Below are 11,697 nucleotides of genomic sequence, written 5' to 3'. Positions count from 1 at the left end.
AGCCACAGCTCCGTGGGCAAGGCAGGCAGCAGTTGCCTGGATCTCGGGCTCTCCCCGCCCACCCGGGACAAGTCATCGGATAACAAAGGATTCCCAGAGTCCACGCCCAGCACTGTCCTCTCGCTGCTCCCTCACCCTCAGGAATCCCCCTGGCACCTCAAACTCCAGCTACCCAAAGCCAAACTCATCATCTGCCTGGCAAGTCAGGAACGGCACCGCCCCTCCACGTCAGGAGCACGGCGGTCGTCCTTGACCCCCCCTCAGAGCGCACTCCTGCCCCCATCCTGTCACCACCGAGCCCTACAGTCCTAATAGCTCTTTCCAGTGAAACACTGCAGCGGCTGGGTCGCTGTGCTCTCCTCCTCTAATCTCTCCCCACAAATCCATCTTCGGCACCATCCGACGAAACAATCTGAGCTACTCTCCTGCTTAAGTCTCTTCCATGGCTCCTCATTGCCCAGAGCATAAAAATCAGACCCTCACCTCTGTCGGCTATGTCTCTGCTGCCCGCCTCTGACGCCCTGCTGCGCACACACACACACACTGGACTGTTCAGGTCCTCAGTAAACACCAGCCTTTCTTACCCCCGCCTCCCCCCTGCTGTTCCCTCCCCACGTCCAAACACTGGGAGGCCTTTCGCTAACGTATGCGGGCCATGTGTCACAGGCTACACACTACACGACATGCTCTAAGTGCTTTACTGGCTGGGGACCAGATGGAAACCTCAGGGGAGGGATGCGATACGGACACTGGTGCCCCCTGAGAGCACTTTCCCAGCATCCTGGCGTTCTGGCAAGCCCATTATGCCTCATCCAAGCTCCCCTCTTCCAGGAATCAGCTTGCGGTCACTCCTGGCTGGGTGGGACGTGTCCCAGCTCTGTCTCCCTCTGCTGTGTGTCCTGGGCTCTGCTAACTGACCAGGCCGAGGCAACTTCAGCTGGCTGACAAGGTCACAGCAGAAGGTCTGCCTCGGCGAGGCATGAGGACAGCTGCGGACCTCTTGGTGGTTTTAGGTTTGTGGGAAACTGCACTCTGCATAAGAAAGCCGGAGCTTCCTGGTGTCCCACTAACGACTGCTGTATTCCTAATTTTTGGGAAGAACACTTAGTCTCATTATCCCCAAAATGTCCATTACTTTGTAAAATTTTAATCAAGCAGAACGCTAGTGTGGGAGAAGGGGTTAATGCTTTATACAAGGTTCAGCTGTTTGTGAAAAAGAATTAAAAGGCAACAGGCTTCCTGGTATATACTTCCCACTGGAATAAAGATAAATGTTATTAAAGCTTTAATTCAATATATGCTACAAATACTACAATGGTTAGGATGTCAAAACTGTGGAATAGATCTAGTGAACATTTAAATAAGTACAATAAAGAAATTAGAATTACAGAAAGAACTGCAAAGAGGGGATACATTTTAAAAGGGGCCTGCTTTGAACTTGGGGCTTCTAGCAAAGATTAGATTAGGAAGGTACTGTTCTAGCTTGTGTAGCCAATTTCTGCATAGCTCGACAGCACTCCGGGCCTTGGCTTGTGTGGGCAGCCCGTTATCTTGCACCTGTCTGTGATTGCAACCCATGCTCTGAATATGCCCTTGAAAATCAAAGAAATTGTAATTAGAAAAAAGTGGACAACAGACTTATTATTGTGAGAAAAAAGAGTCATTATGTGGCTTATGATATAAAAATAAAGTCTGGTGCTGGCGAGCCACAGCCATGCCGTCAGCCTTGCTGTGAGTGTGTCTCATTTCTTCGAGCGCCGACACCTCTCACACCTTGGGGCCCCTGGACTGGCTGGAGCTGGTCTCCAGCAGCGAACTCTGTCCTGACCCACAGCCGTTTGGGCTCGAGCGTCCTGGTGACCTGGCTCAGAACATCCTGCTGTGATGACGTGTCGCAGGTATGCAAAGAGCGGCCAGCCCAGTCACTGCTGCGTCATGCTCTGCCCAGTGCCCAAGGAAGAGATGTGACTGCAGACAGCAGGGAAGAAAGCAATGATTTCCTGGCTTTGGGGCTTCAAAAGCACAGGCCCATAATGGAAACGAGATGACTTAAGGCACGGATAGATAAAATATTTGGGGGAAAACATAAGTAAAAGTTAATTAGCAAAAAGGAGGAATGAAGAGAGAAGAGCAGGCAAGTGAGAGCACAAAAGAGAGGGGTCCTGGGCCCCACTGCTAGGGCCAAACCCCTGCATAGGTTTGCAGGATTTACAACGTGTGGACTGTTGAGTAATACCCAGAGCAGGAACAGCTTCAAGGTATGTCTGCAGAGCCAAGACCTCAGACAACCACACAGGCGTCTGCCTAAGGAGGAGAAGTGGTGGAGAGAGCCTCAGGCTGCATTTGGGAATGGGAAACCTCCCCCCACCCCAGAGGGCCTGTCTGGGCTGCTGCCTGGGGGCCAGATGGAATGACGAAAGTCTCGGGGGCCAGATGCAGTGTGGACACTGGGGAGCAGGGAGAATGCTCCCCCAACGTCTTGGCGTTCTATAAGCCTCTCAGAACTCAGCTGTGGGAGTGGGGGCTCAGTAATTAAGATGCCCACCTCCCACATCAGTGCCTGGGCTCCACCCCAGCTCTGCTCCTGACCTCAGTGTCCCGCTAATGCAGACTCTGGGGGGCAGCGGTGATGGCTCACGTAATTGGAGTCCTCCGCCACGTGGGAGAGCCACGCTGAGCCCCTTGCTGCTGCTTTGCCCCAGCTGTTGTAGGCATTTGGAGAATAAATCCGCATATGGGACCCCTCTCGCATGCACGCTCTCTCCCTCCCTCTCACCTCCCCCTCCCTCCCCATCTCTCTGCCTCTCAAATAAATAATTTAGAAAAAGCTCTGCCATGACTGTGTGGAAAGAGGAAATCTCTAAAGGTTATGTCTGGCGCTCAGGAAAAGTGGGGACTCAAAACAGAAGTCACACTCTTGCGATATTTCCTGCACAGATTTGTACCTGTCACTCCGATTTCCTGAGCCCTGGCTTCCTTCCCTGTCGGGTGCGGCATCGTGAGGGAAGTGCAGGTCACTGATGTAAGTCATCTCATTCACATGCACACACATGTGCACACACACACACACACACACACACACCACAGCTACTGCACACTGGACTCCATCAGGACTGAGGAATTAGCATTGGGAAGTGCCTGGGTATGAACCTAGGGACCAAAGAATGGGAGGCGGGGGGTGTGGATGGTGAAGCAACAGCCTCAGGCAGCAGCTCCCGCAGCTGGTCCAGGCTGGGCTCCCACTGCCCCTGTTGATTTCCTCAGGGTCCCTCCATCCCTCCTTTCCCCAACCCCTTGGCCCCAGGCAAGAAGGCAGCACAGAACCAGCACGGACTTCATTGGAGACACACCAGACTCCACCTGTACCAATGCAGGATACCAGCACCCAGTCCGCTCCATCTGTCCTGCATCCGCCCTTGCAGCCAAGCCCAGCCTCTACGAAGGCAGCCCGAGGACAGAGCCGCTGAGCCTCTGGGAAAGCCTGCAGACTCGGCTTCCCCAAGGTGGGCTCCATTTGCTCTGGGCTGACGCCTGCTTCCTGACAGCACTCTGTCTCCCTGGGAAGGAATCCACGTCTCTGGGAGGGCTCCAGATCTCCGGGAAGGGACTCCTGGGTGCTGAGGGGGCTCTGAGCACTGCACGGGCTCCAGCCTTGAAGAAGGACTCCATGGATGCAGGACCCCAGGCCCTCAGGCAGCTCTCCAGGCACGGGGACTGGCTCCTGGAAGAGTTCTATGTCCTTGAGCAAGACTCCATGTCCTCTCTCTCTGGTCCCTGGGAAGGCTCCAAGCCCTAGGGGCGAACCCCAGGACAGGCTCCTATTCCCAAGGGCCAGGCCCAAAGCTCCCCTCAGCTGGCACAGATGCTGCTGACGGTGGCCCCTCCTGGGCCCACAAGGCCCAGCTCTTCCTGCTCATTGATGCACAGCTGGTACCCGCAGCCCCGGGCCCGGGCGCCAGAGGGGACCCGGGGGTCGGCTTTGGCACGAGGGGGCAGCAGGAAGCCCACACTGCCAGCGATGAGCATATGCCAAATACTGTGAATGTAGAAGTAGTTGTCCCGGGTCTCCACAAACGCGTACAGCAGGATGGCGCTGCCGGCAATAAGGCTGCCTGGGCACAGGTAGAAAAGCCAGCGACGCCACGTGGGTGGGTAGCAGTGCCGACGGCGGACGCTGCGCACTGTCTGGGGGAGGCAGAGAAGTGGGGCTCAGCAACGCGAGGGCCTGGGACCCAAGCCAGAGCTGGGCACTCACAGGCTTCCCCCAAGCCCGGGCCGTGACCTAAGGCACCTGCCAAAATTGATGTGGGCACTGTGAGCAGCAGGTGACAGTGACAGAGCCCAAGCCCACCCACAGCTGGGGACCAGAGACCCAGGGCCCTGCATCCAGGTCTGGCTGGGACTGACCGCCCCCCACCCCAGCCCCTTCCACCCTTACCCAGGCTGTGGCCAAGATCCCTAAGGCGAAGAGGCTGGGTCCAAGCAGGTTCCAGAGTCCATGTCGGTCAAGCTGCAGAGCCATGGACAGCAGCATAGCTCCCAACAGATACAGCACCTAGAGAAAGAGCTCTCCCAGGCCTGGGCTAGAGCCGGGTGACAGCACTCCCCGGGCTGGGCCAGGCTGGCAGCGGGCTCTATGAAAAGCCCCCAGGGAGAGGTGAAGAGTGGACTTGGGCAGACCCTGGCCATGGCTGTCCCCCAGGGTCCGCTCTGGACTGACCTGCTTGACCACAGGCTGTAAACGAGCCATGGCGATGACAGTGACCCACACCGACATCAGGGAGCCCAGGAAATCGCAGAACTGCAGCACATCGTAGTCCATGATGCAGAACACCACAATGCCTGGCTGGTCGCACGCGTGATAGAACTGGGGGGAGAAGCGCCAGCACTCAGAGAACTTGGAGCAGAGGTCACGGATCAGGGCTGGGAGAAGCCTGACGCCCCCACGCCTGAGGAGAATGTGATGGGGAGGCCCGGTGTGCTTCATCAACCCCATGTATGTTCAGCCTCACCCTGGACCTCACCTGGCTAAGCTTCCTGCTCCTGGAACGTGCTGTGCAGAGTGCCAGGTCGGGGGGTACGGACCTCTCAAGCAAAGGCCCATCCTTCCCTGACACCTCACGCTCACCATGGGCCCCCCCACAGGCCCCATCCCTGGCCGAAGCTCGGGAGGCTGGCCCCGGCCTCTTGGCCAAACCCGGACCCAAACCTCTGCATGTCTATTTCCCGGGTAGCTCAGACTCTGAAACAGGCTTCACTCAAGACCTGCACTGACTGGCACCCTTCATCCCCTCCCACTCGGTGCAGAGACGGGGGCAGTAAGAAAAAGGCAGGCCCCACAGCCGGGGAAGAGCGCGGGGAAGGGCGGCTTGTGATGGCCATGGAAGCAGGGTTAAGAAGAAAATCTAAAGTCTACAGTAGGGAAGGCGTGGCCTCCGGGCCACCTGCCCCATGCTTCCCGGCCTGCACGCTCCCACACGTGGCTGGCCCTGGTGCTCGGGATGAATCCAGATCTCCCTCTCCTTTAGACAGGGCCCTCATTCTCCTGTGCATTTCTCTCACTGAATAAAAAGCCTAAAACTTAAAAAAAAAAAAAAAAAAAGTCTACAGTAGGAGAAAAAGGGGCTCTGACCTCTATAAATTTTATCAAAATCTACTCATTGGAGCTAAGCTTGAGACAGGCCAGCAGACATTAGAAAAGTTGAAGATTCTGTGACTTGATCTTGATCTCTGACCCCCACACATCTCAGGGCATCTTGTGCCAGGGCTGGACTGAAGTCCATCGGGCTGCACTGAGGCTGGGGCAGGAAGGTTAAGTGCGGCATCGCAGGTGGCCTTTGGAGTGACTTGAAGATTAATATCAGAAACTGCTTCAGGCCAAGTCAGCCTATCATTTTATTAAGAGACACTTAAATCACAAGGGATCTGTACCCATAAAAGAGGCAGCTTCTCAGACCTCAATAACACAGGTCCTAGAGGCAGGAGGGCTGTGAGCAGGGCCATGGATATCCAGTCCATAGCTCAGGAAAGAGACAGCTGAGCAACACAAGTCTCCATGTCACAACAGCAGTAACCAGAGACTCGAGCGGGGACTACAGACCGGCAGACCCCTTTGAATGCCAACAGCCTGCCTTTTACTGCACTCTCCACAGTGTGGCACAGACAGCACCAGGAGACCACCCCTTCCCCGTGCTCTTCCCCACGGCCTCAGGGCTGCCTTTTTCCTTAGCTGCCCACCCCAGCACTGGGAGAAGGGGATGAAGAGGGCCAGTTAGTGCAAGGCCTGAGAGTGAAGCCCACAGGGTGTGAGCTCTTAGGGGAACTGGGAACATGCAGGAAAGGTGGGGGTCAAGGTAGGTTTGGCCAAGAGGCTAGAGCTGGGCTCTTTCTCAAATGCACTCACCCACTGGGACTCAATTTAGTTTCTGAACAAATCAGTAGTTTGGTCTTTTTCTATTTTAGCTATAGGACATTGATTAGTCTCTACTTCCATGACCAGAAGCAAATACTACAGGCAACCAAATTACCCAATACTGTTTTGTGATTAAAACCTTCGTTTAAAGCATTAAAGCTTCTTTTAAAGCATTCACATTGTAGGCCTGACCAAATACTTGTGCCGTATATCTTTCTCATTTATAAAAGGAAATGCCCAAAACTTTCTGGAAAAGATACTTGTCCCAGATCTTTACATTTCCAGGAAGGAAGGAGACACGCCAACAGAGAAAATGGCAAAGCTGAGTCCCCGGACATTGCAGACACATCTGGGGAAGGACTCAGGGCCAACTTTCTCCTACGAATTCCTCTGCACTAAAGTGGGGAGGGAGCACTGTGGCACAGTGGGTTAAGCCATTGTTTAGGATGCCCACATCCCATATCAGAATGCAGGTTCAAGTCCTAGCTACTGCACTTACTCTCCAGTTTCCTGCTGAGAAAGCAGCAGGTGATGGCCCAAGTGCTTGGGTCCCTGCATCCAACCTGGAGGACCCAGACTGAGCTCCAGGTTCCTGGTTTCCAGCCTCAGATATTGTAAGCACTTGGGGAATGAACCAGCTGATGGAAGATCAATCTCTCTCTCTCTCTCTCTCACCTCTCTCTGCCTTGCAAATAAATAAATCTTTATAAAAAGAGTAGGAGATGGGGCCGGCGCTGTGGCATAGTGGGTAAAGCCGCCACCTGCAGTGCCGGCATCCCATATGAGTGCTGGTTCGAGACCCGGCTGCTCCACTTCCAATCCAGCTCTCTGCTATGGCCTGGGAAAGCAGTACGAGATGGCCCAAGTGCTTCAGCCCCTGCACCCACGTGGGAGACCCGGAATAAGCTCCTGGCTCCTCACTCCTTGCTCCTGGCTTTGGATCAGCAGCCCATTGGGGAGAGAACCAGCAAATGGAAGACCTCACTCTCTCTGCCTCTCCTTCTCTCTCTGTGTAACTCTTTCAAATAAATAAAATAAATCTTAAAAAAAAAAAAAAAGAGTAGGAGGAAATGGAGCTACTATCTCTGAGATGGAGAGGTTTTCGGGGAATCAGCTCACTGCTGTTCTGTGACTGATTATTCTCCAACCACATTAACAGGTCAAAGCAATTGTTAAAAACTGTGGAAAGGCAGGTAAAGCCACCGTCTGCATCCCATATGGGCACTCAAGATCCAGCTGCTCCATTTCCGATCCAGCTCTCTGCTATGGCCTGGGAAAGTAGTGGAAGATGGCCCAAATCCTTGGACCCCTGCACCCACATGGGAGACCCGGAAGAAGCTCCTGGCTCCTGGCTTTGGATCAGCACAGCTCTGGCCATTGCGGCCAACTGGGAGGTGAACCAGCGGATGGAAGACCTCTCTCCCTCTCTGCCTCTCCTTCTCCCTCTGTGTAACTCTGACAAAGAAAAGAAAAGAAAAGAAAAGAAAAGAAAAGAAAAGAAAAGAAAAGAAAAGGGAAGGGAAGGGGAGGGGAGGGGAGGGGAGGGGAGGGGAGGGGAGGGGAGGGGAGGGGAGGGGAGGGAAGGGAAGGGAAGGGAAGGGAAGGGAAGACAGACAAGACACCATTGCATACCGTGGAGAAGAACATGGTGAAAGTGTAGACGGAAGCTTCCAGCACGTAGCGGCTCCGAATGGCCAGGACCACGGGTGGCAAGAACATGAGGTTGCTCAGGCAGAGCAGCAGGGTGGACAGCAGCTGGAATCCGTAGGTGAGTGCGTCCGCACTGTCCGTGCAGCCCCAGCCCCGCCACCCTGCAGGCGGGAAGGCACGGGACGGAAAGGGACAGAGGCCACCTGGCTTCAGCAGACACTTCCGCTTGAGGCCTCTTGTCAAACCCCAGTCACTGCCAGTGACAGTGCTCTCTGCCCTCCCATGCTCTCCAAACCCATCCCAGTTCCGGCTGCCCCCACCCCACCCGGCAGGGCCACCCCTCCAGCCCACTCCCTCCAGCCGCCTCACCAGCCTTGCACTCGCAAGCCGCGTACAGGTAGTTGTGTGTGCGCAGCAGCTTGCACTGGCCGTAGGGCCCGCAGTCGTCCACACATGGGGACAGGAAGGTGCGCAGCCGCACTTCGGCTGTTGCATTGCGGCACCGCACGAACCTGTACACACACTCGCTGTCAGCTGAGGCCCCCTGGGCCACGCCACCAGGCCCTGCCCGTCCCCAGCCCCACTGTGCCCAGTGCTGCTCACCGAGGCCCTGCCCCACACAGGGAGCGGAGGGTCAGGAACCAGGTCCCTGTCTGCGGGAATGGGATTCGCAGCCTGGCCACTCTGGAGGTGGCACTGACAGAGAGAAGGAAGCCAGCCAGGGACTCTGAATGAAGGGAAAAGGGGGGACCCGTGACAGGCAGGTGGGGTCAGTGAGGAGTCGGGACCCCAAGTATCCTCACCCACCTGCTCCCCGCTTCCCAGGCAGCGGGCCTGTCCTTCCTCCACACCTTCCCCCACGACCCCCACGGGGGACTTCCTGACTCCTCTCCTCCCTGTTGCTCACCCCACCTTTGGAACAGGTCACCGCTGCATCGCCCAGGCTCAAGGGCACCTCGTGAGTCAGGCAGCCGAACACCGTCACATTTTCCTGCCGCAGGGAGCTCTGGGGGGCGTGGATATAAAGATGAGGCTCCCACACCCTGCAGTCTGCCCGCCCCCCACACTCCTACACCTGTTCACCCCTCTGCACAGCCCGCTCCTCCAGGTGCTCCCCTCGAGGCTGCCCTCTCACCTCCATTCCTAAAGCAGAAAAACTGAAAACGTCAGACCGTCCTCAGCAAAAAGCTTGCAAGGACTCACGAGAAGGCAAGGGCAAGTCCGAATCGTCTTTGATTCGGGAGACAGATGCCCCTGCCTCAATGGGAAGGGGAGCTAGTGTGGGCAGAGATACAGTGAGGCTCTCGGTCACCTTCACCTGGGACAGCAGGCGGGATGGGGGCGGGTAATGTAGCCACGTGGCTGCCAGGGGGCTGCTTACTAAACACATAAAACGGGACGAGACAAATGCCAGAGAGACGCATTTAAATCCAGGGAGGAAAATCAAGTCTGTCCCTCGATGTGGGCCTTATATTTGGGACTGACTTCCACACCACCAAAGCATGGTCGGTTTCCAGATCGGTGCATCCACAAGGTAAAAGTTCACCAGGGTCTCCAGAGAGCAGCATCCAAGCAGGCGTCTCTCAGGCACACTCTCATCACAGCAGCGCACTTGTCCTCGACCACCGGGTGGGCTCCACACACCCTGCTTATAACTCCCTCAACACAAGCCCAGGGCAAGGCGCCAAAGCATTACTCAGTGAAAGTCATTCCAAGAGGGGGCCAAAAGCGGGGGGAAAATGTCTCTGGGTATGCAGTTCCCTGATCCAAATGTCCTGTTCTTGATCCAAATTTTTAAAAAGTCAAAATATTTGGATGGCAAGATCAGGATCTCTGGCTGGGAAACAGTACATTAGCTCATGGATCAGTCAAGCTGAAGACAGTCTCCAACGGGGATGAGTGCTGCGGTGCTTATGGGAATCCCATAGAGGCACAGGTTTGAGTCTTGGCTGCTCCAGTTCTGATCCAGCTCCCTGCTTAATGCTCCTGGAAAAGCAATGGAAGATGGCCCAACTGCTGGGTCCTGCCACCTACATGGGAGACCTGGATGGAGTTCCTGGCTCCTGGCTTCAGCCTGGAACAGCCCCAGTTGCTGTGACTATTTGGGGAATAAACTAGCGGGATGGAAAATCTCCTTCTATTTCCCTTGCGCTCTTTCTCTCTGTCACTTTGTCTTTAAAATAAATATTTAAATCTTTAAAAAAAGAAAAAATTCTCCAACGGACCAACACAGGGTTCTACTCTCATTCCAGTCTTATTCCATGCTAATAATATTTTTTTAAAAGATTTATTTACTTATTTGAAAGTCAGAGTTACACAGAGCAAGAAGGAGAGGCAGAGAGAGAGAGAGAGGTCTTCCATCTGTTGGTTCACTCCCCAATTGGCTACAACGGCCGGAGCTGCGCCGATCCGAAGCCAGGAGCCAGGAGCTTCTTCTGGGTCTCCCACGCGGGTACAGGGGCCCAAGGACTTGGGCCATCTTCTACTGCCTTCCCAGGCCAAAGCAGAGAGCTGGATCAGAAATGGAGCAGCCAGAACTCGAACAGGCGTCCATATGGGATGCCAGCACTGCAGGCAGCAGCTTTATCCACTACACCACTGCGCTGGCACCCCATGCTGATAATATTGACTAAGAGGTATAGAAAGCTGGTTTGCCAAATGTACAAATTATACAAAACAGAGAAGGCCTAAGGCCCAGGCTAGTATAAGACAATGCCCTCAATTTGTATTAGGAATCCTTCTATTCAGGTTCAAAGTTCACTGCAAAAATAAAAGATGGGGGACTGGCACTGTGGTGTAGCAGGTAAAGCCACCACCTATGATGCTGGCATCCCATATGAGCATTGGTTTGAGTACTGGTTACTCTACTTTTGATCCAGCTCCCTGCTAAAGTGCCTGCGAAAGCAGTGGAGAATGACCCAAATACTTGGATCCCTGTGGAAGACCTGGATGAAGCTCCTGGCTCCTGGCTTTGGCCTGGCCCAGCTCTGACTGTTGCAGTCATCTGGGGAATGAACCAGCGGACAAAATATCTCTCTATATATATCTCTCAGTCTCTCTCTCTTTCTCTGTAACTCTAACTTTCAAATAAATAAATAAATCTTAAAAAAAAATACTAGGGGCCGGCACCGTGGCTCACTTGGTTAATCTTCTGCCTGCAGTGCCAGCATCCCATATGGGTGCCGGTTCTAGTCCCAGTTGCTCCTCTTCCAGTCCAGCTCTCTGCTGTGGCCCGGGAAGGCAGTAGAGGATGGCCCAAGTGCTTGGGCCCCTGCACCCGAATGGGAGACTGGGAGGAGGCACCTGCCTCCTGGCTTCGGATCGGCACAGCGCCGGCCATTGCAGCCATTTGGGAAGTAAGCCAATGGAAGGAAGACCTTTCTCTCTGTCTCTCTCTCTCTCTCTCACTGTCTGACTCTATCTGTCAAATAAAAAAAAAAAAAATACAAGATGAGAAGTGTGTGCAGTTCACAGGCTCAAGGCACCAAAATGTGTGCCCCTTGATTACAACTGGATAAGCCAGGCAGTTAATGGGGGAGCAACTGCAAAGGTGTCTACTGAAAAGATAAATAGTTGTGTGAGGGGTTTTCCCACTTCTGCCATCCTATTACTTTTATGATATTAAAAAAAGGCAT

General features: G+C 54.4%; 1 protein-coding gene across 27 annotated transcripts in view; it reads right to left on the bottom strand.

Moving 5' to 3' along the window:
• Window positions 1–1,268: 1,268 nt before the first annotated feature.
• TMEM8B (transmembrane protein 8B) overlaps window positions 1,269–11,697 on the bottom strand; it is a 25,136-nt gene continuing 14,707 nt past the window's right edge. For 15 of the 27 annotated variants that reach the window (XM_070054173.1, XM_051856544.2, XM_070054149.1 and 12 more), the window contains 7 exons: window positions 8,975–9,068; window positions 8,666–8,789; window positions 8,432–8,574; window positions 8,045–8,223; window positions 4,721–4,867; window positions 4,439–4,555; window positions 1,269–4,181 (listed from right to left, as the gene is read on the bottom strand). In XM_070054173.1, the coding sequence (XP_069910274.1) occupies window positions 3,819–4,181; window positions 4,439–4,555; window positions 4,721–4,867; window positions 8,045–8,223; window positions 8,432–8,574; window positions 8,666–8,789; window positions 8,975–9,068 (1,167 nt within the window). In that variant the 3' untranslated portion in view covers window positions 1,269–3,818. Of the gene's footprint in view, window positions 4,186–4,438; window positions 4,556–4,720; window positions 4,868–8,044; window positions 8,224–8,431; window positions 8,575–8,665; window positions 8,790–8,974; window positions 9,069–11,697 lie in introns of all 27 variants that reach the window. The other 12 variants (XM_070054193.1, XM_070054206.1, XM_070054205.1 and 9 more) reach the window with 1 other exon arrangement.

The sequence above is a fragment of the Oryctolagus cuniculus genome, chromosome 1, assembly GCF_964237555.1.
Source record: "Oryctolagus cuniculus chromosome 1, mOryCun1.1, whole genome shotgun sequence".
Classification (NCBI taxonomy): Eukaryota; Metazoa; Chordata; class Mammalia; order Lagomorpha; family Leporidae; genus Oryctolagus; species Oryctolagus cuniculus.
Note: the sequence above shows the minus strand (reverse complement) of the source record. Positions and strands in the feature narration are given on the sequence as shown.